This window comes from Aristolochia californica, unplaced genomic scaffold, assembly GCF_029961685.1.
Source record: "Aristolochia californica isolate CCGP_79_NKW_82.1479 unplaced genomic scaffold, dmAriCali1.0.hap1 SCAF_3, whole genome shotgun sequence".
Taxonomy (NCBI): Eukaryota; Viridiplantae; Streptophyta; class Magnoliopsida; order Piperales; family Aristolochiaceae; genus Aristolochia; species Aristolochia californica.
The window spans coordinates 5,781,949-5,808,592 of NW_027181992.1; the positions used below are offsets into that span (position 1 = coordinate 5,781,949).

At 37.0% G+C, this 26,644-nt stretch overlaps 3 protein-coding genes across 6 annotated transcripts; 1 reads left to right on the forward strand and 2 right to left on the reverse strand.

Annotated features, from left to right (window-relative positions):
- The first annotated feature begins 80 nt into the window (after positions 1-80).
- On the forward strand, positions 81-8,233 carry LOC137959182 (polypyrimidine tract-binding protein homolog 3-like). Of its 2 annotated transcripts, none has more exons than XM_068806534.1 (15): positions 81-248; positions 1,934-2,007; positions 2,099-2,170; positions 2,304-2,380; positions 3,748-3,835; positions 5,114-5,246; positions 5,753-5,817; positions 5,924-5,973; positions 6,115-6,156; positions 6,242-6,293; positions 6,711-6,768; positions 6,858-6,871; positions 6,991-7,098; positions 7,188-7,331; positions 7,519-8,233. In XM_068806534.1, exons 2-15 carry the CDS (start codon positions 1,951-1,953, stop codon positions 7,906-7,908), a joined length of 1,350 nt encoding a protein of 449 aa, XP_068662635.1. In that variant the 5' UTR covers positions 81-248; positions 1,934-1,950; the 3' UTR covers positions 7,909-8,233. The 2 variants fall into 2 exon arrangements, with proteins under 2 accessions (XP_068662635.1, XP_068662636.1); XM_068806535.1 differs by having other exon boundaries at positions 6,711-6,732.
- Positions 8,234-8,802: 569 nt separating this feature from the next.
- LOC137958683 (UPF0496 protein 4-like) lies at positions 8,803-9,786 on the reverse strand. The gene has a single exon (XM_068805770.1). The coding sequence runs from the start codon at positions 9,784-9,786 to the stop codon at positions 8,803-8,805; it is 984 nt and encodes a 327-aa protein (XP_068661871.1).
- Positions 9,787-12,128: 2,342 nt separating this feature from the next.
- Positions 12,129-26,565, reverse strand: LOC137960361 (ubiquitin carboxyl-terminal hydrolase 27). 3 transcript variants are annotated; one of them, XR_011114145.1, is made up of 13 exons: positions 26,410-26,565; positions 26,028-26,102; positions 25,566-25,910; positions 24,308-24,431; positions 22,759-22,859; positions 22,440-22,673; positions 21,588-21,656; positions 21,330-21,461; positions 21,107-21,244; positions 15,552-15,614; positions 15,161-15,460; positions 14,924-15,061; positions 12,535-12,612 (listed from the first exon to the last, which is right to left on the reverse strand). XR_011114145.1 is itself a non-coding variant. In XM_068807962.1 (12 exons), the coding sequence occupies exons 3-12, from the start codon at positions 25,857-25,859 to the stop codon at positions 12,364-12,366; spliced, it is 1,704 nt and encodes a 567-aa protein (XP_068664063.1). In that variant the 5' UTR covers positions 25,860-25,910; positions 26,028-26,102; positions 26,410-26,562; the 3' UTR covers positions 12,129-12,363. The 3 variants fall into 3 exon arrangements, 2 of the variants coding, with proteins under 2 accessions (XP_068664063.1, XP_068664064.1); XM_068807962.1 differs by lacking the exon at positions 14,924-15,061 and having other exon boundaries at positions 12,129-12,612; positions 26,410-26,562; XM_068807963.1 differs by lacking the exon at positions 14,924-15,061 and having other exon boundaries at positions 12,129-12,612; positions 21,330-21,457; positions 21,584-21,656; positions 26,410-26,561.
- Positions 26,566-26,644: the final 79 nt, after the last annotated feature.

Sequence of the window (26,644 nt, forward strand, 5' to 3'; positions counted from 1 at the left end):
TTTAGGCCCCTTATCACGTGAAATGTAGTTTATTGAAGTTCATACCAACGAGAAGTGCCGTTACGAACAACCTAAAAATAAAATATAACCCTTCAGTAAGGAAAAATCTTATTTAGGGCAAAAGTCTCGTCCACTCCTCCGCCAGAGGATTTCTCGACGCTTAGGTCTTTGGACACGAAACCATGTACAATCGACTCGTTTGAGCTCTCTCTCATCTCCCCAAGCCGCCATTCTTTTTTTTCTGAAAGGTGCTCTCCTTTTATCTACCATTTAGCCGTCATTTCAGTTCCTTCTTCTGGATTATGTATTTTTTGTTGTAAGTTCGGGCATCTGTAGCAGCTCAATTGCGGGAGCGAAATGCATGTTCATATTTTTGAGTTTTCCATGAACAATCGCCTTTTTTTATTGTCTCGGGCATATGAACTCTGTTTTTTAGGGCTTAAAATATCTTCTTTGTGTTGGCCATCTTCATGCTGCTGCAAAAGGGCCTTGCATGCCGCGAAAGCTCACATTGTTTTAGTCGTTGGATGAGAATTTGGGAGTTGCTGCTTAAGGAAAGAAGGAGGTCTTCGCCTATTTACGCGTTCGTTCGGCCGTTTAGTTTGAAGTTCTAGCATTTTTGTTCTTTAAGACGTAGTTTCTTGCTTCTGAGGGAGCTGGATGTAAACTTTCTTTTTCAGGCGCATGATAGTTTTCGATTGGAAAATTCCTTTGTAGCAATACAGCCTGCAGTGCTGAACTGAATATTGGATAGTTTTTCGTAAGGATGAGGTAGCACATTCAAAATGAGGAAAAAAAACTTGCTCTATGTACAAGGATTAGCAGAAGCGAGGTTATTTGCTGCACAGAAAATTCTCTTATACTCTTGTCGTCTGAATCATTACCACAGTCCATCTTGGTTCTCATGCTAAGTCCATTTAACCCTGTCCTTTTATTTCGACTAGATAAAAAAATCTATGCACCTGGTAATATTAAAAAAACAAAAAATAAGAACAGCTGGGGCCTAGGTTGATTGGTTTTCGACTAGTGATCATTTAGATTCTAAATCAAAATAGAGAATGGATTTTGTTAGTGCATTTATTATTTCTGTCGCTTTCTGAGGTACATACGGAAAAATATGATTCTTAACTTTTTGGTCTGATGATCTCCACCAATAAAGATATTGGGTTTCTGGTTTTTTGTATCTGGGGTTTCTATATCTAGGTTCCAAAAGTATAATTTTCTGCTTTATTAATTTTTGGTGTCCAATTGATCTCTGCTGTCATTTCTCTCCTTAATTATGTTTTTGGGACTCTGATGAAGGAACTTTGGACAGTTAATTACATGGTTCATTCATGATTTTTTTTTGTTTATTTTATACAGTTGAATTATTTTTTGTTGGTTATATATTCTTAAAGGTGTAGCAGAATAAATATGTTTTAGCTTTTTTTATTTCATGAGTGTCAGCAATAGAAAAGTGACTTTGTTTTTAAAGCTGGCAAAATCTCGATATTGCTGATGTTTGAGATTGAGGCTGTCTTACTCAGTTATTTCTTCTTAATTTGAAAATCATACTTTGGAACTTGATGTATCCTATTGCGGATTCATTTCTTACCTATAAACAATGACTATGCATGTTAACTCTTGAAGCGTGGCATAAGTGCTAGGTTTTTTCTTTTAAATGTTTCTCTGATAATTATGTATTCTAGAAACCTAGGTAAGTGTATCTTGGAGTTTTAAGTGAAATGGAAACTTACTAGGCTATTTTCCAGTTCTGAAAATATTAGGCAAACACTTTGGGGCAGATGGTGGAAAGAAATTTGGGGAGAATAATTATATCCATATCATCTTCATTTTGTAGTTAAGAGCAAAAGAAATTTATGCCTTGTGCAAGAGGCTTTGCCAACCGTAAATAAATGGCATTTAACTGAAACATTTGTGCTTTTGGCAACAGTCACAGTTTTTGCCAAGATGACAGAGCCTTCGAAGGTTATTCATATCCGTAATGTTGGGCATGAAATAGCTGAGGTATTTCTTACATTTTCATGGTCCATTTTGTTGTTAAGCATGGAAACTTACACAATTATGATATCTATTATGCCTTTATGGCTTTTTTCAGAATGATTTACTCCAGCTGGTACAGCCTTTTGGTGTAGTCACGAAGCTTGTGATGTTGCGTGCAAAAAATCAGGTTTCCTTTCTGTACTCTTTTGGACGTTTAAAAAAGATTCGACCTATTTATTTCTGTACCTAATTTCTGTTGTAACTGATACATATTTTGTGAGTATATATATGGTTTCTTGACATTTGTCTCTAATTTTCAGGCACTTCTTCAAATGCATGATGTTTCTTCTGCTGTTAATGCAATTCAGTATTACACAAATGTTCAGCCAAGTGTAAGGTGTGGTTATGTTTTTGGAAAAGGTCCCTGCCATGTCTGACATTTCATCATTGTTGGCCAATACAAGTTACCGTTAATGCTATCAGTATTGAGTGTTTTCTAATGCAATGACAACATTAAAGTGAATGAGTGGCAGGAAGTCAACCTTACCTTCAGTACAGCATGAACTGCACGTGAAAGCTGTTTGTTGTGTCAGGGTTTTGACCTTTTCTTGACGAATCTTTTCCTCCCTTTCACTTTTGAATGGCTGTCGCTAATCAAAAGTTTCATTATTTGTTCGAATTAATGTGTTAGCTGCTAAATTTAATGAATGCCGCTGAGTGTCCCAGAGTTTGCACATATTAGCAGGTTTTCTATATGTTGTGGTTGTTAGATGGGAGCAACTGAGACTTAGACAGGGTACCTCTTCTTGTGCTACCAATAACTAACTTGACAGAAATGTACTTATTGGGAATGGCAAACAGGCTTTTAGTGGAGAGTGGCAAAACTTGTCAGACTGTCAGTGTGCACTACCTATGAGGTTTACCAAGTGGTTTTTAATCTTGTACAGTGGGTTCAAGGAGGTCATTCTAAAACAAATAATTAAAGCGTTACCCGCTTTTAACAGTTTTTGCAGTGAGGGGCCATGAGTTCAAGTTCTGTTTTGTTTAACTCCAATTTGCCCAAAATTTTCACATCAGCATTGGCTTCATGATGAACATGAGGTCCTGTCACCTATCAAGATCTGCAAATATTCATGCTTGTCTAAGTGGGCAGCTGATTATGAAAATAATAAATCATTCTTTTTATTCCACAAAATGAATTACATAGTGTGTACTTTCTATGAGGATCTCACTGGAGCCAGACAAGGAATCTGTTTGATGGGGTAATCCTTTGTGGAAGAAGTAAGACAATCTGCAGTTAATGCGCTTCCAATACCAAGGGGCTCTACTTACCTCCTGAGCATGTTTAACCAGATTACTTCTGTCCTAGAGGCTGTTCTAGCAGGATGATATTGTTCAGGTTGGTGGGTAACTTGGTCATTTCCATCTGGTCATTAATCCAAATTATTCATCAAATTCACAGACCCTCAATCACTTCTGTTGTGCATTGAGTGTTGTTCAAATCGAAATTCATTAGAGAAAGATACAGCAAAAGAGCAACTTGTGGGTTCTACCATATGGTCACACTATAGATGTTAAATTGTGCCCAAAATACCATTTATTTTGTTTTTTCTTAGCCGCTATGTAATTCTTGAGCACATAACATTTGTTGCAAGCAGTTGTAGCAGATAACTGTATGAGTTGTTTGCATAAGTTCTGATTAAGTAGATGTTCTCAGTTTCTTAGATCTCTTCTAACATCCTGGCATTGGTTGAATTCTTTCAGGGGTAGGAATGTGTATATTCAGTTCTCCTCCCATCAGGAGTTGACAACAATGGATCAGAATGCTCAAGGACGCAAAGGTGGCGAACAGGTAGGTTCCCATAATATGTGTGACTAAATGTTTTTGGTACAAAGAATGTGCTGCTTGCATGTTTTTGCAGACCAGTAGCTTGTGCTGCAGAAATTATTTGTTGTTTGATTTTGCTTGTATCATATGCAGATTTGCAATTAGTTTTTATTTAGTTATCAGTGTCTAGAAAGTCGCTACTAATTTTTTCTTTTGGTTTGAGAAAGGGTGGGGACTTGCAAACTGCGAAAACAGACCCACTACTCTCAAATCATTAGTTGGTTTTCTATCTAACTTGGGATTGGTTTTTTTGAGTATTGTAGAGTGAAGGGGTTTTTGTTGGTTGAAATGTGCTTGGTGTACTGATAGTTGAGCAGCTTTTATTTTTCAATTCTTTCTCCATTTTGTAGTTATTTTAGTTGTTAAATTACACTAGTAATACTAGGTATATTATTGATTATTTTGAGAAAAAAGCATATCTTTTTTTTATATTTGTGAACTAATGAACCAAGGTGTAGAAACCATGGAATTATGTTGGTGATGATAGCATATCACCTATTAAGCGAGTTGATTTGGAGACTGCATTGAGGGAAAGTCAATGATTGAATTCTTCATCTTTGAAATAGAAAGATGATGGTTAATTAAAAATTAAAAGCAGTATGTGAATTAGGTCTGCAGCAGTCATCTAATTAAGCTATTGTCTAATTATCAGTAAATGTTCCCCAGATTTTACTTTACATCTGCTTTACCAAATTGGAAGTTAGATTTAAAATATTACTCCATATGGAAGTTAGTCTCTGTCCTCTTTTAGGAAAAGTATCAATATGTTAATATTATTTTAGGTATTTTATTGGTAATAGAGAACATTTTTTTCCGCATTGTGTTACTTTCTAATCCTTTGCTTTTTCTCTCTGTTGGTTTTATACTATATTGGTAATCGACACCAAGCAAGGTAGAGAGTTTCTCTTATGCTTTAGTTTCTTGCTTTTTCTTCTTCTTATGTATGGGATGTATTAGTATTATTAAAAAAAATATTTCTAGTAATCTCAGATTAGGTGAATTTTATGATGGTATTCAAAGACAGCCAGCTGTATTGATAAGATCACCTGATAGCTTTTAAGTTAATCATCAATGAATTATGTGCAAAATGTATGTTAATTTGTAATGATGAACCAAGATGTTTGTGCGCTGTCTTCTTTCTCCATAGTTCTCTCTTCTTCTTCTTTTCCTTCTTATTTCTTCTTTATTCATTCTCTCTCTCTCTTCTGTCTCTATGCTTTTCTGCTGTTGGGGCACTCTCAGGATTCTCAACCCAATCGAATTCTCTTAGTTACAATTCATCACCTGCTCTATCCCATAACAGTGGAAGTGCTGCATCAAGTGTTTTCTCCGCATGGGTTTGTGGAGAAGATCGTCACCTTTCAGAAGTCAGCTGGTCAGCTTCTTCAAGTTTACTCTCTTTCTTACTTATAACTCTCTTTATTCTCTCTTGCATTTTTACTCTTTTTAATATGCTGAAAATTGAACGATGGATGTATATGTTTCATCTTGTCAGAAAAAAAGGTCCTATAGAACCTGGTTTTTGCAATTATGGTTCCTTTCAGCTGCTTTTTTCTTTTCTTGAAATAATGGTTTCCAGCCGTGTATAACATTTAGTTTGGTTAAGAGTTATCTGTTCTGATTTTGAACAACTGTATTGATGTCAACTGACAATTCCTAGATACTCTAACATTTCTTCGGGTTTTTTTCTTTTCATATTTTTTTACTACTTTAGATATTATTATTGTTGTTGTAGATGTTTTTGTTGTTACTACTACATCTTTACCTTGTATCCATCTATGTTGTGGCAGCTACATGAATCAGTTTTTTTCATTTAACCTATCAGATACTAGGTCTGCATCCTTGTTATTGTTACCACTAGCATTATTGTTATATATGTAGGTTCTCAAGCCCTTATCCAGTACCAATCACGCCAGAGTGCTGTCCAAGCAAGAAATGCTCTGCAAGTATGTTTCTCTTTTGAATTTTCATTTGAGGGGAATAGATTTACCATCAGAAATTCAGCCTACACGCTTATATTAATGGGACATATCTCTGGTTACTTTTTTGTAGGGGCGCAACATTTATGATGGTTGCTGTCAGCTAGATATCCAATTTTCTAAGTATGCTGTACCGAAAATTTCTTATCAGTGAATGTTTATATTTTGGATGCTTAAATTTCGTGTGCATTTCTCAATTTTATTTTTTTATTTTTATTATTTTTTTATGCTGAATGTGACTCTGCTTCTTGCTTTCTTATCCAGCCTCAGTGAATTGCAAGTGAACTATAACAATGAACGATCTAGGTATGTTATGCTTCTTGTTGTTTATTTACGTTGAAGAGACTTTCTGTCTTATTATATCATCTTGATCATGTTTTTACATATTCAGGGATTTCACAAATCCGTCTTTGCCTTCCGAACAGAAAGGAAGATCTTCACAAGTACGTCTTATCTTATTTCTTTATTTATCTTTTCTTCTCTGATGTCTAGATCTTGCTGTAATGTATTCTAATAGTGCATTTTCCACTCTTTAGTTTCGGTTATTAGGCTCGTGAACCTGGTAGTGTGACCTGTATGTTTCGTGATTAAGAAATTAATTCTGTAAAGGCATCTTCGCATGTTGGACATTTTTTGTTCAGACTGTCCACTTTCTGTCCTTAAAAGCCCTTTAATGAGCATCAAGGCTTCCTACCCTTTGTCATCCATGATAGTCCCAATTTTTTCCTCTATCATCTACGTGTGTGGCACTTGTACTATGTCCTTACCTTGTTCAGTAATATAAAAAAAGCGAGGCAAAATCATGCTCATTATAACAGTTCATACCTGATTTTTTTATTTTTATTTTGGTTTTGTAACAGCCTGGATATGGTGATGCTGGAGGTATGTATGCCCTCCAACCTCCTGGAGCTAGGGCAGGTGCCTATCTTTTTACTAATTTTTTGCTTTTATGTTTCTTTTCAATATCATCTTTGCTGACACGTGAATTTTATTCTCTTCTGTTTCAGTTGCATTTCCACAGGTGAGTCTTTTAGCTTTCAAAATAATTTCATTGTTGATCTGGTAAATTTTTCCATAATTATCTGTAGGAGAATTACCATAACATGGACTTTGTGGCCCATTTTCTTTGTTGACTGCTAGATGGGCAATGCTGCAGCCATTGCAGCTGCATTCAGTGGAGGTTTACCTCCTGGTATAAGTGGTACTAATGACAGATGCACCATTCTTGTCTCTAATCTAAACCCTGAGGTGGCGGTTTTTCCTTTTCTATCTGTTCCTTAGTCTTTGTATCAATTATCCTTGTCTCTGTTTGTTGAATTCTTCTACTGGTATTGCAGAAAATCGACGAGGACAAACTTTTCAATCTTTTCTCTATTTATGGAAATATTATAAGGATAAAATTCCTTCGCAGCAAGCCAGATCATGCCCTCATTCAGATGGGAGATGGTTTCCAGGCAGAATTGGCTGTACATTTTTTGAAGGTCCGACTTTTATTTCCATTCTGTTTTCTGTTTGTTGGACTTGTGTGCTGTCTTTACTTTTTGCTGATCTCATGGGACTGTCACTAAGATTTTTTCCATTCCATGGGTTGTCATGTCGGTTTGGGCAACTATTTGATCATTGATTTTGTCGGATAATTATTATCTTTTTGTTTTGCTGCATTTGCAGGGGGCTCTATTATTTGGAAAGCGGTTGGAGGCGAACTTCTCAAAGCATGCAAACATAAATGCAGCTCCAGACACCCATGAGTACGCAGGTTCCAATCTCAACCGCTTCAACCGCAATGCCGTAAAGAACTACAGATACTGCTGTGCCCCAACCAAGATGATCCACCTTTCAACTCTCCCACCAGAGATAACGGAAGAAGAGATTGTCTCCCATCTTGAGGAGCACGGTACCATTGTGAATACCAAACTTTTTGAGGTGAATGGGAAGAAGCAAGCTTTGGTCCTATTTGAGAGTGAGGAGCAGGCGACTGAGGCCCTTGTCTGCAAGCATGCCAGCACCATTGATAGGTCTGTCATACGCATCTCATTCTCTCAGTTGCAGAATATCTAGAGTGCTTGGGAAAGCCCAAAATCCCTTTCTATATATCTTCTTCTGCTAGGTGTTATCTTGTGAAGTTGTGACTCACTGTATTGCATGCTGGAATGCCGTGGGCTGTTTTGCAGTTTTCATTCAAGTTCTCTTTTTTTTTTGTTTTTTGGTAGTATTTGGGAAATGTGAAATTCTTCGTGAGTTGAGACAAGCTTTAGGTTTGGTTTTAAGTAAGAAAATTGGGGCATCCAAGCAAAACTCTTCTCTGTAGATCTTATCTTTCTGATGGGTGTCCGTTCAGCAATGTAGCAGTGTTTTCTTCCATCGCATACTAAAGTTTCATAAATCCCCGGTATTCTAATGACACTTTGTTGGTCTCGTAGATCAATGACACTTTTTCCTAAACTCAAATGAGCATGCTCTTTCGATGGTTGTCGAGAAGTAAAAAGGAGGTTGGAAATTTCGAAACCTTATAAGAGATAGGGACGTCAGTCTAACATTATAGTCATAACGAGTTTTTAGTCTTTAAATTTTCATCAAGAAATAGTAAAAATGGGTAATTCTATTGAATGTACTTCTGATTTTGTCCATAACAGCTATTATCAATCCAGTTAGATACCTCTTATGCATTTTGCTCTAAAGTGATAGCTTCAGTAATCAAGTAAAAATCCAACTTTAGATCACATAAGCCTGCGTATTTTATTATTAAATATTGATTAAAATGAGAAAAAAATCTCAAAATAACATCAATATGAATGCCATAAGTGTTACTTCATGAACACTTCACGTAAACCAATCAAACTCTTTTATCCGTCATTAGACATTAAATTATCACCAATCTTATCAACATTACTAATCCAATTTCAACACCACAGTCATGAATTAATTACGCATGGACATAAACGAGTACTAGATCTACTGCTTAACGAAGCTAGCATTGAACATGTCCATCATCTTCTTCCTCCCTTTGATTACCTCTTCAAATACCTCATCAACTGTAGAACCAAAAGCCTCAAGGCCCTCTTTCAGATCAATGCACTGCTTCTTCAACAACACAAGACTCCTCAAAACCTTCTCTCTGTCTTCATTTGCTTGAGCCTTCACGTTTTCAAAAGCTCTCTGCACCATCTCATGCTCTGATACATTAATGACGCCTGAATCCCCTTCTGATCTTCTAATCCTCTCTCGGAATGCACATACCAGTATCCTAAGGGACGAAACGAAGGAAAACATTTGTGGAAACTCAGATCGGAGCTCTCCATCCATGTCGATAGAGACAGGAGCAACCACGGCGGAGACGACAAGTAAGGATACAATAATCATGGTGATATTAACGACGTAAAGAACTGGATTCGTGCCCTTCTTGAATTTAATGCCACTTGAGATTACAGTATCTAATCTTACGTCTTGCAACTTCTGATTAATTCCGCCGGAGAGATCGAGATAGCCGCACTCTCCTTCAAGTCTCTTGATTTCTGCCTTGTATGATGCATCCAACGGGTCGTCACTGATCCTTCTAGCCATGAATTCAACCTCAAGACAGTGCCTCTCGACCGGAGATATTGCTGTTTTTAGCAGGTTGCAGAAATCTAGTAAGGCTACAGTTTCCTTCATGTAATGGTCCAGCCAGTCTTCGCCTTCCAACGAGATGGGTAGCTTTAGTTTCTCAACCAAGGTGAAAAATTCAACTTGCATTCTCTTCAGAAGATTCATAGCTTCAGCCGCCCATTTGAGGGAGACGGAGCTTTTGACGAGCGTCTTTCCGAGATTCTCCAGGTCTTCAGAAAGAGAAAAGCAGAACCCGCGAGCGTATTCATCGTAATTATCAGAAGAAGGCAGATGTCTACTGCCCCTGAACTTGAACGTCGGCAGACATTTGAAAAGAACCCTCCTCCCCATGGAAACTACTCCGGACCTGATCAGAAGGATGAAATCAACGACGACCAGCTGGAATTGTAATCTTTCAGCTGAGCTAGATGAGCACTGCCGGTTGAATCTCTGATGGTTGGATTACAGCCCATAAAAAAAATCCTGCAAAGACCAAAGCCCAACGGAGAGATAGAAAGGAGGAGACGAGTATTTCATGTGTTCGTGGCATGGAACTTTGTTCCGTTTCCTTTCTGTTCTGGTTAGGTTTCAAAGGACAGGAGAGAATACGTGACAACGAAGAACTTGAAAGAAAGATAATAGAAAAGGAAGGAAGATGACAAGTCACGCAAAGTGCTTTCCGTCCACAGCAAAAAGCGCAGTTATCCCAGTTTAGTCTCTTACTTGAAACGATGGCATGACGCCAGAAAGGTGACCCTGGGAAGAAGAAATCGCTAACATACGCCGACTCATCTAACGACCGCATTCAGTGTAGCGGGTTTGTCACTCACCGAGTTACTAACTCAGAGTTCCATTCCGTAATTTTGACTCGGTAAATCAAGGTTTTTCGATTTGTCTTGAGATGAGAAAGAACAAAATTTCTCTACGCACCATTGGCTCACGTTAGCAAGAGTACGTACCATAGAGCACCGTTACCCTTTGGGGGAAAAGGTGGTTGGGCACAGAAACCGGTCAAAATTCGAAATTTCTGATTGATTAGAGCAAAAGCCAGTCAAAAGAAACTTGTCTTTGCCTCCAAACCGAACTCGACAGGGAAGAGGGAACCTCTCGGTCTCAGATGATAATCTACCTTAAATGAGTCCCATAACAATCCATCAAGACCGTCCGTTTCTCTGACAGAAGCTTTTCGTGTCTGCTTAACTCATACTTACTGACCCAGAGACAGAAGTCCAAGTGGAGTATTCAAAAGATTCGAAACCCATCTCCTTGTGTGACTTCTAAGTGCCACCATCTATGGGACCTCTTATCTGAAACTGAAGCAATGCAAGATGGAGATTTACAGGTGAGTTGCTGCAACAACCATGTAATCACAGTACATTTCGTACTTAGAGAGGAGATCTCTCCAGAGTTTACAGACAAATTGACTTGTAAGAAATACCTTAAATCTAATGGATTCTGATTCTTGCTTTCCAAGTAATGCTGTGCTGTGAATGTATTCAAGTAAAATACAGTTACTGAGGTTTTTCTTACTTCCTTTTCCTTCAGCTAAACTCTTATTGATGTAATAAAATAGGAGGCTGAAAAACAATCTCTTTAACACTTCAGCCACATCATAAGAATGATTTTGCTTTATGCTGGTAATGAGACAGAATCTGGGTAGTAAGTATTGTAAAATCTACAGCTGTTCAGAAAATTCTAAGCACCCAAACTCTATCATTATCAAGATTTTCCCTTGGGAGGCAAGGAAACTACCTTCTTTCTTACCTGCTATTTTAACTCCAGTGATGTCTCTAATCTACAAAGTACTTCCCTTTCACCTCACATTTTAGCATGGAGGACCAAAATGACCACGAGTAGGAAAAGAGACATTCTTAGGCCCCTAAAACAAGTTAACTAATTATTAGGAAGCAGTTTAAGAAAACAAATGGAAATTGGCAGGGGGAGCATACTACTTTCTGATGCATTGGCATTGAAGAACAAAATTTTATTCATCATAGACGATCTCCCATATGAGAAGTTGAGACCACATGCAAGATAAATAGAAACACTTGCAAACAAACATTATCAATGTATGACAAAAATGAGCATCTATGGTGTCTAAAGCAGCAATTTTCTGCTAGAATAGATTTTTATCTTTCTTTTTCCTGTGGTTGTATAGAAGCCTATTGAGTACCAAATCTGAAAATACAAAAACCTAGGAAGGAAGATAACTATGTTAGGAGGTATTTTCTAAGCGATTTCTCTTTGGGCTGACATGAAGGTGGAACAACCTGAGTCGAACAACAGCCAAGTAAAGTCTAAAGAGTGGACCAAATCCCGAACATTACTTAAGGTAAAAAACTTATCTGCATACTATAATTTGACCTCATCCAAATATCCTAATGCAGTTTTGAACAAATGAAAGTATCAAGCAGACAATATTACATTCCAAAAATAAAAGCATACTGTATTGTGCTTTTGATAAACCCACCAGAAGGACATGTATTTCGTTCTCAATAATCTTGCACTCCATGAAAAAACATGTTCTTACCAAAAGCAGTGAAACTTGTGCCATGGTCAACATTCATTATGATATCCATGTTAGACCAACACAAGGTGGATGCCCAGGTTCATGTGTAGATGGGAACAAGCAAAACATGAAAATGCAACTAACAAGGTAACTGAACCTTTCTCATCCTTTATCAGTAATTTGAACATCTTTTTCTATAATGATTTGAGAGAAGTTAAACCTAGTTAATTGTATGAATATATGCAAGCTTTGCACTGTCGATCTACTGTGCTGTTTAATTTCTTTCAAATGGTAATTTTAGAGGAACAAGATATCTGAAACACGATGTTGAAACCCAAGCACAGTATCAATGTGAAAACATAAGTAGTGTACAAGATGTGGTACACTTCATTCTCTAATGATACGAAGGATACCAGCTTTCAAGTGTCAATTTTCTCGTAGAAGAGCAAGCTTGCTTCTGCACCAAGTACCACTTCCTCTCGTACACTTGAAACTTCAGCATCTGAGATATAAAACCAACAAAAGCCACCAGGATTGGTTGATTGTGTTTCATGTTTCATGCTCCTATAAACTGCATAATGCCCGCTTCCAGCTTTACCGTAGTGTTCCACAACTGAAACAAGACGGTAAATGCACCTCTTTTTGTCTAAGGATTGATGTTGAGGGACCTGAAGTCAAACATATAAAGCCGACACCAGTCACCACAGCTCAGTAAGGGTATGAGACCAAAACCCAGCCATCACAAGAGTGACAATAAGAAGAAAATGAGACCCATCCAAAGAGTTTTAAGTTGTTGCCATATCTTTTACCTCTTCTCTTATTGATGCTTCGGACAGGTTTTACCCTCTGACAACTTATTTCCAATTTCTGAAATATTTTTAATTTTTTGCCTTTTAAAAATTAGTAGTGTTTTCGTTAGAAAAAAAGAAAAGAAAATTGATGTGCTTAATGACTTGAAGTGCACACCTTGCTGCATAAGTGGCAACAACCTGCAAACAGTTACCAATGGAGTCTAAATATCCACTAACTTCTTCTCTGGGCTTTCCGGACTGGACGTTGCACCCTTAAATGTGAGACATATCATCTGATACGGTTTGTAATAGATAACACAGAAAGATTGACTCAGGTAACGGTAAATTCTGTGTGACACTTTAAGACATCTTTTTCTTTTTCATAAATTGGTTCATGATTTTTTTGTTGAATGTTGATCCTAAATTACTGTGGCAAGACATGAACCCAAGATCACACTTTATAAACCCCCAGCCAAAAGCCCAATGAACAAATTGGATAGTGTTAATCAATAAAAGAAAAATAATAAAAGCACATTTATAAAAAAGAGAGATTGATGCCAAAATGGCCAGAAGTGAAAAGGAGAAAAAAGAGAAAGGAAAACAAAGAAAGAGCTCAAGCCCTTAGATATCAAGATTTCACCAATGACATCACACCTAACTCGGCCATTGACACGGTCAGTTGCCAAGTCCAAGTCAACAGGTCCAACTACCAAAAGAAAAAAAAGAGGAGCAGATGAACAGGTCTGAACCCCCTTCCATGGCTTCTTAGTCTCTCTGGCATGTGGGGGAGGGACCCTTGCCTCCCTGCTGCCATTCAGAGGCAAAGGCTCCTCACCTACCTGCCGGAGAGATGAAGACAGGTTCTGCCCCCCACCAAGTCCAATGACCAGGCCAATTCCCATGGTTGGCAGTTATGAACAGGTGATGGGGGATTCAGACTCCCACGCCCTCCATGGCTTCTTAGTTTCTCTGGCATGTTGGGGAGGCAGGGGCTCCTCACTAATTAGCCAGAGAGATGGAGACACGCGGACCAACCTTCACAACCCCCCCCCCCCCCCCCCCTCACTCACTCACTCACTCATGGTTAGCAGTTGAACTGGCTAAGTTAGCTGGGTTTTCCCCTTTACCAACTTTTTGAATTAAAAACTTTGAGAAAGGGCTGGGTCAGGATTAACTTCATTCACCTGACCGATCTGATACAAGTTTGAAGAAATCAAATAAATCTGAAAAATGAACCAAAAAAAGTGAAAAAATAAATCTAAAAAATTGAGCTAAAAATGAAAAATAAAACTTCAACCCACTAAGATAATATTGATACTACTTTCGTCAAAAGTATCAGTAAGATTATAAGAAGTAAAAAAAACATATGTCAAATTAAGAAGCACTCAATCCTTTGATCAGATCAGTTTTCTCTTCAATTTAACAAATCTACCTTCTAACCAAAGCTGTACCTATGTAAACTAATGGTTTTGATGGCATAACGGAACCTTTGTGGTCATCAATTGGAATTATAAGGTATTAATCATGTGGGCCCTTTATATTAAAGATTTTCAAAACTTTTCTAAAATCTGAACTATGATTACATAATTGAATTATAAACTGAAAGATATTAGTAGACGATCACTTGAAAGCAAAATTTAGTGGTATATGTAAAGTTATTATCATCTTACCTATTGTATTTTAAGAGAGTTTAATCAAGACACAATTATTGAGGGATGCACATAAGGAATGTCATTTTAGCATGCATAGGCATAACAAGTTTATTAAATCATAATGTTGGAAAATGACATGAGGGGTAATCTGGTAATGTTATACTGTATGTAATGCCTAGTGATGACACCATCTTGATCCGGATATGCAGATGTGTCTATAGATGCAACTTCATGTAATTTGGAGGTCTGTATGTGGGAGTTATAGGCAAGTAAGTATATAGGGGGCATTTATGTCCTTTTACACATTTTTCACTAAGTTACAAAACCCTGGGAGGTCGTGCACAACTCCTGACGGGAACACTCCCAATTAGCTCCCTTTCTGAATTCCTTCTCCTCTCTCCTTCTCTTATTTCTCTCTCAATCCTCTTTCATCTTTATTTTTTACACATAATGTTAGGTTTCACGAAGGAAAATATTTTAAATGAAAAAAAAGGAATCCCCATTCAAAAAAATAGATAAATAAAGCATTTACTGACTCTCACAGTTTGCGACACCAAGTTAACTACTGGACCAACTTTCAGCAAGTCTGACTCGACTCGGACTGGGCAAAATCTGATAGGACTGAGTTGAGTCACCAGTTAATTCCATAGTAGCAAAACGTTCGGACTAGACATCTGTAAGACACAAATGTCAAAGCCCGAGTGCAAGAAAATCACACATGGCTAGCCACTAGCAATAAAACATCAATGATTAACTTCCAGAACCAAACTAACCTTGGTATTACAGGAAAAGTCTGCATTGGTGGCTGATAGTTCCCTATCAAGAGTCTTGAGGCATTTGCTGCCCAAAGATATATTCAACATCTTATCTGCAGAAAGGCCTTCTCCAACCAATCCGGATACATATGGCAGCATTTCAGCTTGCATGTTAAACTGGTTCAAAAGTGGGAACCATGGTTTTCTCTGAGGAATTTTCACATGCATCTGTGTGTCATTCTCGAGAGTATCTTCTCCAAGAATAACTGCAGCAGTGAACGGGGAAAAGTCCAGAACTAATGGAAAAGAAATGTGGCCCTATAACAAAAAAACCATTGTTACATATGAATGGGCTGCAATGAAGCTCTCCAAGAGTCCTGGTAGCGAAGACAAATCAGGATTCAAGTACCTGAAGTTTGACTAGTTCTCCGTTTAAACTCATTGATGCACGTTGTAAATGAAGGCATAAAATCTGTAAAGAGAAACTTATTGTTATGATCTAGTTTTATAGCACAAACCTTCATCACAAAAAGTAAAATGTCCGTTTCCAAGTAAATAAGAGAAATATTGCTTTATGAAATGCAATTTTCTGTTTTTTGTTTTTCAGGAAGAGGAATTTTATTGATTATTTAGGTCCTTAGGCTGCCTTTGGCCCCCCCTCTTCTATAGAGACCTTCTTGAGAAGGCCATTATCAAAGATGTCTTCCCAGTAAATACCTCTTTAGAAGAAGAAGTGTTGTTTTTCTACAACTATTTTAAAAGAGTAGACTACAATGTATTAAGTTTAGTTGTAATTTTACAAGACCTATTAAGAAAAATTACTAAAATACCCTAAATTGCTTAAGATTTACAATAAAATAAATATAATAGATCAAGACATTTTAAAATATAGATTACTAAAATACCCTTTTTATTTTAAGTTCTACAACAAAATAAATATAACAATTGCATACAATTTTTAAGTATAGGTTATGGGCCCACCGATTTGTAGTATTAGTGGGCCCCGTCTCAAATGTGTAGACCCATTTTAGGTAGTCCATTTGGTGTATGATTTGTTTGGTGCATCCCACATAAGATTTATAGGCCTATGTTAAATGTAAGTTCTCTATTATGTCAACTATATATTATGAGGTATATGTATGATTTTTTTTAGTATTATAAGCATATATCTGTCAAATACTTCATAAAAAAATAAGTATATATTTGTCCAATAAAATTTTATTATTTGCTATTTCCAAAAGAAAAAATATCCTTTTTGGAGAAGCATTATTTTAGACCTTAACCAAAGAGGTAGTTTTTTCCTCTTCAAAAGATTAGCTTTTTCACAGAGAAAGCTAACCAAAACACTTTTGAACATTACAATTCACAAGTAGCTCATTGGTTGAGAGAGCAATTTTTGGGCTCTAAAGAGCCTTTTTTGTAAGTGGAAGAGGAAGAAGAAGAAGAAGGGCTCCAAAGAGCCTTGCCAAATGAAACTGAAAAAGGGTAAGAAATAAAGAAGAGAGAGAGGAGAGAGAAGAGATGAATGAAGAGACTTTTTGGAAGAAAGACTCCTTGGGGATCATGCACGATCTCCTTCCCTTTTATTAAGTAAGATAGTTACAATTTAAAAAAATAACCCTATTGACTTAAATACACAATCCCTTATATCTCCTAATATATATGCTCAAATTAAATATATGAAAATTAATCTAAAGATACATCTAAACATACTGAATGAGATAATGTAAACTCTAGATACTACTGCATATGTAAAAAGACAAAAAACTACCATTTATTATATTTTAATACTTCCCCTCAAATTGGAGCATATATATCTAGAAGGCCCATCTTGTTACAAAAAATTCTCGTGTACCCAAAGCTTTGGTAAACATATCTCCAACTTGAACACCAGACTATACATATGGAGTGACAACTTCTTTCTTCATCACTACATTTCAAATAAAATGACAATCCACTTCAATACGTTTTACTCTCTCATAGGCCACTGGATTCCCGGCAATAAATATGGTTGTTTGATTATCACAGTATATAGTCATAGGTTCATATCTTTGAAGATTAAACTTCCTCACATTTACCTACATCAATTCACTGATTGGAGAAAAGTCTCAAAGACATCCACCCCATATGTCTGTGTGTAGCCCTTGGCTGCTAACCGAGCTTTGTATCTCTTAGTAGTTCCATCAGCATTATATTTCACTGTGTAGACCCATCTACAACCAACAATTGTAGCACCAGGTAGCGGATCACAAAAGTACCAGGTCCCTTTGTACAATAGTGTTGCCATCTCAACATCCATAGTCTACTTCTAGTGAGGAGATGATAGAGCATCCTACATAGAAGGACTACTGAAAGAAGAGAGAGACATGGCAAACCGCCTATATTGATCAGATAACGAATTAAATAAACAAAGTTTGAAATAGGATAACGGGTACCTTTCCGAAGAGCAATAGGAAAGTGTAGATCACTTACCTTAAGATCCACAGACGAGGGTGAGTCATGATTCATTGTGAGAAAGAACTGAAGCTTGATGTTGACTCACTCGTCGTTTATTATATACATGCACTGGTTTCTCAGCAATAGCACCAAATGAAGAACTAGGAACCTCCTCCACAGGAGTTGGAACAACTATTTCTGGACTAGGAGTAGAAGGAAATGTGTCTATGGTGGATGAACCAAAGAAGGGAGTATCATAAAAAACTATCACGTTTGTAGGCACAAAATGTCTTCTTAGTGGAAGAACAAAAGCATTAGCATCCCTTCTTCATACGAAAATATCCCAAAAAAACACATTTAACTGCACGATGAGAAAGTCTATCTCTGGAAGAACTAAACACATATGCAAAACAAACACACCCAAATTCTCACTTCATTCAAAAAATAAAATAAAATAAACATACCCAAATACACGAGAGGAGACATGGGACTAAGGTAACAAATGACATCAGTATCTGTATGGGAACTTGTCCCCCAAGAACAGAAGAAGGCATCTTGTTAATAAGAAAGCATGCAAAAAGAACAACATCACCCCAATAAAATTTGGGTACATTCATATGCAAGAACATACGAGTCATTTCTAATAAGTGACGATATTTGCATTCAACCACACCGTTTTGTTGCGGAGTAAAAACACAGGATGACTGACGTATGATCCCATGTTCTTGACAAAAAAAATCAATTTTTTGGTTCATGAATTCTAGATATCAGTGCAAAGTACATGAATAGATGTATCAAACTATTTTTTATTTCATTATAAAATTTTGAAATACATGAAATACTTTGCACTTCTCTTGTAGGAGATACCCCAAGTACATCTATTGAAATCATCAATAAACGAAAGGAAATCCTTGTAAACAAATGTACTAGTCACAGGACAAGGACACCAAACATCAAAATGAACAATGTCAAACAAACGACTGCTCTTAGAATGACTTAATGGAGAAAGTGTCCAGTGATGTTTGCCCAGCTGCCATGAGTTACACTGAATTCAAAGATTGGAAAGAAATACTAGAAAAAGTTGAACCGATTTTGCTGGAGAAGTGTAACCTAATCGTAGGTGCCACTGTAGAGGTAAACCTTTAGAATTTGTAGCATCCAGTGACTGCTATTGAGAGCGGCTCTCCAGATAATTTAATGCACCTCTCTCACATACGGAACCAATCGTCTTCCTTGTCGTAAGATTGAAACACACAATGAGAGGGATAAAATGTAACAAAACAATTCATATACTCAAAGAGTTAACCAACAAATAACAAATTCAAAGGAAACTTAGGAACAAATAAGACAAACTAAAGAGACATAAAGGAGAATGGAACTACGGTGCTGAACTGATGAATAGAACCATCAGCCACGGTGGCATGTTTAATATCAAAGGACTCTTTCAAGTTAGAGAACAAGGATGATATACCTAATATTTGGGTAGTGGCACCTGAGTCGAGAACCCAAGGGGATAACGAACGTACATCGAGAGTTGATGTACCTGTACTCGCAAGAGTGGTTGTAGGAGTGGAAGTCTTAATCATAAATGTCGAGGAAGAGGCAACGGTCAATTGAGCCATACGTTGTACTAGTTGGTGCATTTCATCATATGATCCTAGTATAATATTGCTTACCACTTCAACAGGAATCTCACTATTATCTTGAATAGATGAGTTCGCTCATGCTGGTTTACCAAACTTGATCCAGCACTTGTTAAAGAAGTGGTTGGATTCACCACAATGATTATATTTTCTCTCAAATTTACCATCACCTCAACCTTGACCTCGTCTAAGTCCATCTCTACCATTGGCTCTATATATACTACCACGACCTCAAGAAGATTATGTGAAACTAGAAGTATTAAGTGTAGAAGCATCAACCATCTCAACTCCTTTACCACTTTTGGGTATAATAGTAGTTTTAGCATGCATGATTCTATTAAATGTAGTTGACAAGGTAGGTACATCTTCTGAAGCAAGTAATTGCGCCTTCACGCCATCAAATTTTTTAACCCAGACCATAAAAAAATTTAGCAACCAACAACTGGCTTTGTTGCTTTCTTAATTTCTTTTCATCAATAGTAAACGGATGATATATATTTATCTCCTGCCACACCCTAGAAATTCACTGTCATACTCTATAACAGATTTGTTACCTCTCTTGAGACTGAAAAAGATGGTATATAACTCATACACTCAAGATATATTGCTCTCTTGTACAACAAGGACTCCATGGACATCTACATCTTTTTTGCGGTCTCATAACTCATAATTTAATTCCTCGATTTGAAATCGACACTGTTAATCATCCAGTTTATAACCTGAAAGTCTTTTACCTCCCAATCATCATTCATAGGCATAGGGGATCATCTCTGATATATTTGGACTTTTGTTTGGCCTTTAATACATCCGTACTGATTTATACTAGTTAAAATATGTCTGCCCATTCAATTTCTCCAAAGTTCTCACAATAGAATCTTTTCCATCAAAATTCCTTACCTGGGGTGTATATCTCGCCAGAATCAGCCATGAGAATCAAAACAATCACAATTCAGCAACTAAAAACTTCAGCTAACAAGCCAGGTGCTCAGAATAGGTAGGCCCCACTTCACAAATAATTAGAGTTTTATGCAATGCTTGTGCAAACCCAAGTTGATCAATATAGAGTCACTTCACACTCAAGAATAACACAAAGCTAACAGTCCAGGGCTGATGTCACCTTTCCATAGGGTGACACAGTAAAAAAAACCTAGTATTAGGTTGCACACCAAGCAAAAGGGCAGAAACCCTCAACAGTGAATCCTTCTAGGGCTCTATACCATAATTATTTTTTTGAAATGATCTCTATATCATAATTAAACTGCACTAAAGGCAATATAAACCAACAATCCTATGGTTATGGCAGAAAAAAAGGGGAAAAAGATGGATTTTTACCAATCAGTAGGGCACATGAACTTCAAGACCCTTCCTCATAAAGTCAAAATCCTTAATAGGGTTAAAATACAAAGGAAAAAAGGCTGTCAAACTAGGATTACCTGCTCGGATACCATGAAAAAGGGTAAAAACAAAGAAGAGAGAAATTGAGAGAGAAGAGATGAATGAAGAGACTTTTGGAAAAGAGCCTCCTTGGGGATTGTGCACAATCTCCTTCCCTTTAATTAAGTAAGATAGATACCATTTATAAAATTTCCCCTATTCACTTAAATACACATAATCCCTTATATCTCCTCAAATACATGCTCAAAATATATATATAAAAATTAATTTAAAGGCACATCTAAACATGTTGAATGAGATAATGTAAACTCTAGATACTACAGCATACGTAAAAAGAAAAAAAAATGATCTTCATTATATTTTTTAACATAAATCTTAGTCAATTGTTTTTTCTTTAGTTTAACTCTTCAATCAGAAGAAGATTTTATGCATATAAAAACAACAACAAATATTGAATGTGCAAAAGATTGTGTATGGAGGGTTGCCATACCTCTGGAGACCGGCCAATGCAAAGTTGTTTACGAGCATGGGAATAAATAGTCGGCCATGCCACTGCTTCTGAACGGAAAATATTCTTGCAATCACAAGAATCAGGGTCTGCACAGTGTCTAAGCTTTTCAATTTTTGTCTGGATAATATTGCAGTGCAAACAATTTAGATGCAACTCTGAGGTACTAAAAGATTATAATGAGAGCACATCCAAATGAAAGCACCTCATTTCCTTCTAATGTATGAGATAAATATTTTATTCCTGCAATATGCCAACAACGACTGCAGCTGTAGTTTTCTATATACTCAGAAGAAGTGAATTTCTTTAGGCAATCCTCCACTGCACATCCATCTATCTAGGAAAATTTGTTAAGGAAAAAAAAAACGTAGGAGAACATTATTAGGGAACAAAAAATCACAAGTAATACAAGTCTAGGATGAAAAGAAAGTAAAAGGTGTAAAAAAAGAGCAACTCTACAGACAATCAATCCATTCCTATCCAGCACTGGTGACACAGGCAAGCAGTGGAAAAACTCGAAGTCCATTGACAACTGCAAATGGAAAAGAAGAAAAACACAATAAATATTCAACTCCTAGACAAAGAGTTCAACCTATTCAATGAACAAAAATAGTAAACCATCGAGTAATTTAAGAACTTCAAACAAGTTTTTTCTTCAAGGTATTTCTTTCACAAATTCACTTCAAGATAAGGGTCAGAGAGCTGAACTGTATGGATGACACAAGTTTATGGACTATGAAAAATCATCATTGGTTCAGTTATATGTTTATGAAGTTTAGGTAGGGCAGCAATCAACATGACCTAGCTCACTAATCTACTCACAAGTAGGCCCAAATTACGAACCATCAACCCAGGGCTCAGTCATATGGTTATAAAGTTCGGTAAGGGCTGCCAACAAGCTGACCTAGCTCACCAATCAATGACCACGTAAACTCAAATTGGAATTTACATACAAGGCAGGCTCACTACACCCAGCAACACCATATTCTGAACCCTGCCTCTGATCTTGAGCTTCCTCTTATCAACCATTTTTGCTAGTATGAACCAGCACAGGTGAGGACAGAATGCTTGCTACAAAGGCTGAAACAAAGTCAAAAACCAAAATACATGAAGGAAATCCAGGTCATCTTACCTCAGCTAATTTTCAGCCCTAAGAGCTCAGGTTGCCTTCCACGTGAAAGGCTGGTCAGGCTTGATACTAAGCCAAACCCTAGATTACCTAACTCAACTAAATCTGAACTCTTCCATTTCATATTGCATGTAGATAACCAATTAAATTAGTAGTTTCAGAGAAGTATTCACAAGGTCCATCTACCTGAAATGTGCATGTTTTACAAGTTAAAATGCTGCCTAAGGTCCCATCTAATGGCCCAAAGAGATGCTGCTGCCAACTGGTCCATTCGCTTCCACCTTCACAACTCTTTCTATTTGAAATTCTACCAGCCGGAAAAACAGGAACATCTGCTAAAGAAACATGTCGTGGCTCATAACATTCCAAAAGTTCCTCTTTTAAAGATGACAAAAGATGTAGCAGTGCTTCTGCAGCATCCTACAATGTAGGAAGCAAAATGTAAGGCAGCAATCCTTCTCAACACAAGAAATGAACTAAATAAGGAACGCTCCTATCACACTACCTGCTGCATTGTCAAGTTGAAGGTAGTAACATAAATGCCAATTGCCCGAATAACTCTTTGAGGACTTGCTACAGCTCGATCATTCTGAATCTCACTTAAATCTGTGAACCAGTAACTTGTGAGGCAATGAATTCAGTGATTGGTATGCTTCCTTGTCATCTTGTCAGTTTATCCACACTAAAGAGTTTATTCATGATATACAGAAGAAAGCTTCATATATGTTTTATTGTTACAGACAGTTCACCCAAGTCATAAAGCCAAGCAAGCAAGATTCTCATAATAAATAATAGCAAATAGTCTCTCAAGGAAATTTGAACAATTTCAGTTAATGAGTCAACTGTACTGGATTATTTTTAAATATTTTCAAAAGATGGTCCATACACTGGATGAGTCATTTTTACAAATATAATTTTTTTTTTGGGCTTTTGAGAAGGATTTGTAGGCAAGATCAAATTCAAATATAGACCAATGCAGTACTAATACATCTGTTGCCCAAAGGAATACAAGCATGCATTATAACAACAATATTAGGTTTTCCTGTCACGATCATGACTCTTTTGCCCCTGGCCCATTCCATTAGCTCCATTATACTCAAAACAAGCCAAGAGAAGGACCTTATATATGTGTAAGTCTATCCTGGATATAGTTAGCTGAATTACATGAAGAAAGGAACAGAGAGAGAGAGAGAGAGAGAGAGAGAGAGAGATGCATTCCAAATGTAATTAAGAAGCAACAGATGGGACATGAAATGCCAAAAGAAACGGGGGTGGAACATGAACAGTTTGAAGAAAAAATTAATGCCCAAAGGAGTTAGTTTCCTGCACAAACGGGTATTTTGGTTATTTGCCTTTAGTTGGCAGGGTTATGTATGCCTTTATTTCTGCTTTTAAGTTCTTAGCTGATAGGTGCATTCGTTATTAAATTAAAGGTGGCATATTTATAATTTGAAGGGAAGAAAAGTTAAAGGTGTCATAATTTTAAGGGAGGAAACTTAAGTAATGGCAAAAGAGACATTTTGTAAAGGAATAGGAAGCTGTTGGGTTTAATACCCTCATCTTAAACCTCTTCCACACTTCAGATACGAATTTCAATAAAATTTGCAGTATTTTCCTTTGCAGTCTCAATTCCTTTCGAGTTTAGGATGGATTTACAATCCCTAGGACAGAATTACAGCAATTCTTTCTAGGTCAGAGTCCAATTGAAGTGAAAACTTGCTGGACTTTTGTTTTCTCTACAGATACGAAATGCAAACTTGGTTTTTACTGTGTATTTTCATTCCACGTTGACATCAAAGAGAGAGAGAGAGAGAGAGAGAGAGAGAGAGAGGGTGTATGTGTGTCAAAGCTCGGTTCGCATGATGCATCAAATCGGAACTTTAAATAAAAAAGTAATAGTTCTGTAAAAAGGTAGTATTCTATTATATGTTCCCTTTTTATTTCAGAAATGAATGAAATTTCAGAAAACCAAACACAAAACACCAATTGACTCATCCACATCAGTGATTTTGTCAAGCAATCCGTGCACAACTCAGGTCCCCAGTAATGATTACCTTCCAAAAGAGAAGCCAAAGCTAGGGTAAGTGGCAATTTTTCAAGCCTTCCTTCGGCCAACAAATCGTCAGCCCCAATTATATTTTGAAGATAAGAATGGAAGCAGCAACAGCTAGCCAAAGCCTGTTTAAAGTTTCCAACTTTAAAGATCCATACAAGGAATCGTGAAACTCAATTGTCAATATTCACTTACCACTGGGTTTCTAGGCAAATAAAAAATTTGAAATTCAGAAAAAGAAGACAGAGACTATGAAATAAAGATATATAAGCATGTTATGAAAGATCACAGAATGGATTAAGCTCACTCGTTCAGGAATTTAAGGGTTTAAGTCCCATTCACCCACTCTCCACCATAATATAACAAAGAAAAGCTATACCTATGGTCAAAATCCTTACAGAGGTAAGATGACTTAGTTGCATTTGAACAATGTCACCAATAGGAGAACTGAATAAAGACCTCTTTGTATGTTTAGGTGACCAACATATAAATAACATGCACAAGACTGCACTTTGACATTTAGGTAACACCATAGAAATCATGATCAAGAAAATATGTCTAATTAAACACCATCAGCGACCAGTAGGCTTACAGATCAAGATGTAAATGCATTATCTAATTTCACAAGAAAATTTGAACGAAAAGCAGATTACCAGAAATGCTTCCCCAAAAAATATATTCAGTCAACGCCATAGGCCACAGTGGATGGAATGCAATCTTCCAAAATTAGGAGGGTCTCTGAAGTATAACAATTGCAAAAAACAAGTGTGTATCTATAATACAAAGAAACACAATTATCTGACAATGCCTCTAAGTGCTGAACAGTTAGTGGCCTATGAATACCATGACACCATTCAAGGACCATGCGATTGTCGTGCAAGGAAGGAAACTTGCAGACTTGCATGGTCTATTTGATATACTTTCAGCAATTACCGATTGAAGGACATACACATTCACATGCATGCAAAGTTGACAAATAGAAGCACCTCAACTGAAAGCCAACCATGAACCTAAAAGTTTATCCTTATGCTGTGGTGGGAATCCAAATTGTGCATACAACAATACATTCATTGATTGCACATTCAAAAAAAAATAAAAAAATGCATCCATTGATTGCCACACAATATGAATCTGAGTAGCATTGGTAGCCACAATAGCACATATTCTCCGTAACAAATGCACCACAGTTTGTCCAAGCATCAGAACTGAGTTGAAATTACAGTAAAAAAATCACAGGGTTATCTGTGGATGATTGATACCTGCAAAATAACATTCATGAAGCAATTATTGCCAAGATTTTTTAATCCGGCCACTAAATGTAACTCTTCAGCAGAATCTCGTCCTTGAAGTATCCATCCCAAATGAAACCATCTCGCACTGCCATCTTTCCATGCTACTAACAAACTGGCAACCCCCATTCCGGCCCCCAGTATACCAGCCACAAGAAAAGGAAAATGAGAGGGTGAAATATTCTTGAAACTGAACAATCCATGCGAGTCGTGCTTGAATGTGTGAATGAGACGACAGACATTTGTCTTTCCATTAGATTTCATAGTACTATGTTGAAGGACTCAAAACATCTGACAGTAGCTTTCAAATGACAACTGAAACAGGAAAGATAACATCAAGAAAAATGAATGTCCGAAATTGGAAATGATACCGAAGCTAGAGAAAATTAAGAAGCTTCTAAAGACGTTTCCATAGAAACCATTATTATTTACCTGTTGTCGACTGGAACAAGTTTTTGGCCACTCAAGGGCAGAGTTCGCAAATGTCCCAAGGTGAGTCGAGTTTTTCTGCAAGCATAAAAATGTCTGACAACCAAGAAAGGCAAGAACTGAAGACCAAAAGCCAGCTATTATCTTCCCAAATTCAGTTTTTTCAAACCCAAAAGTTATCATCTTACTCGAAGTACTTGTCCATTACCATTTCAAAAGAAAAAGTACTTGACCAAAGAAGGGATATTGACACTACGGAACTACGAATCCAGAACGTTGGTTCAGTATACCATCTGTCAGATTCCCAGCGTTGTTCTTACGCGGGAGAGCATATTAAGAAAGCTACACAGAGATTATCAGCACCGAAATAGATGAGAAGACTTACCGAGAGAAGCGGAGAAAGTTCAATCTAAAGCCCTAGAATATGAACTGATCTTCAAGTAATTAGTGTAACGTTTTGAGCGGAGAGCACCGTGAGCCTAATTAGATTACAGAGACTACTCCCTTATACGAGGAAGAAAGCCTTCGTAGAGATTATCAGCGACTGTTAATTCACTTAAAAGTAATTCAGCATTAGTGTGCTTACTCTGCGTAGAAAATCGTCGAAGGTGATTTTTTTC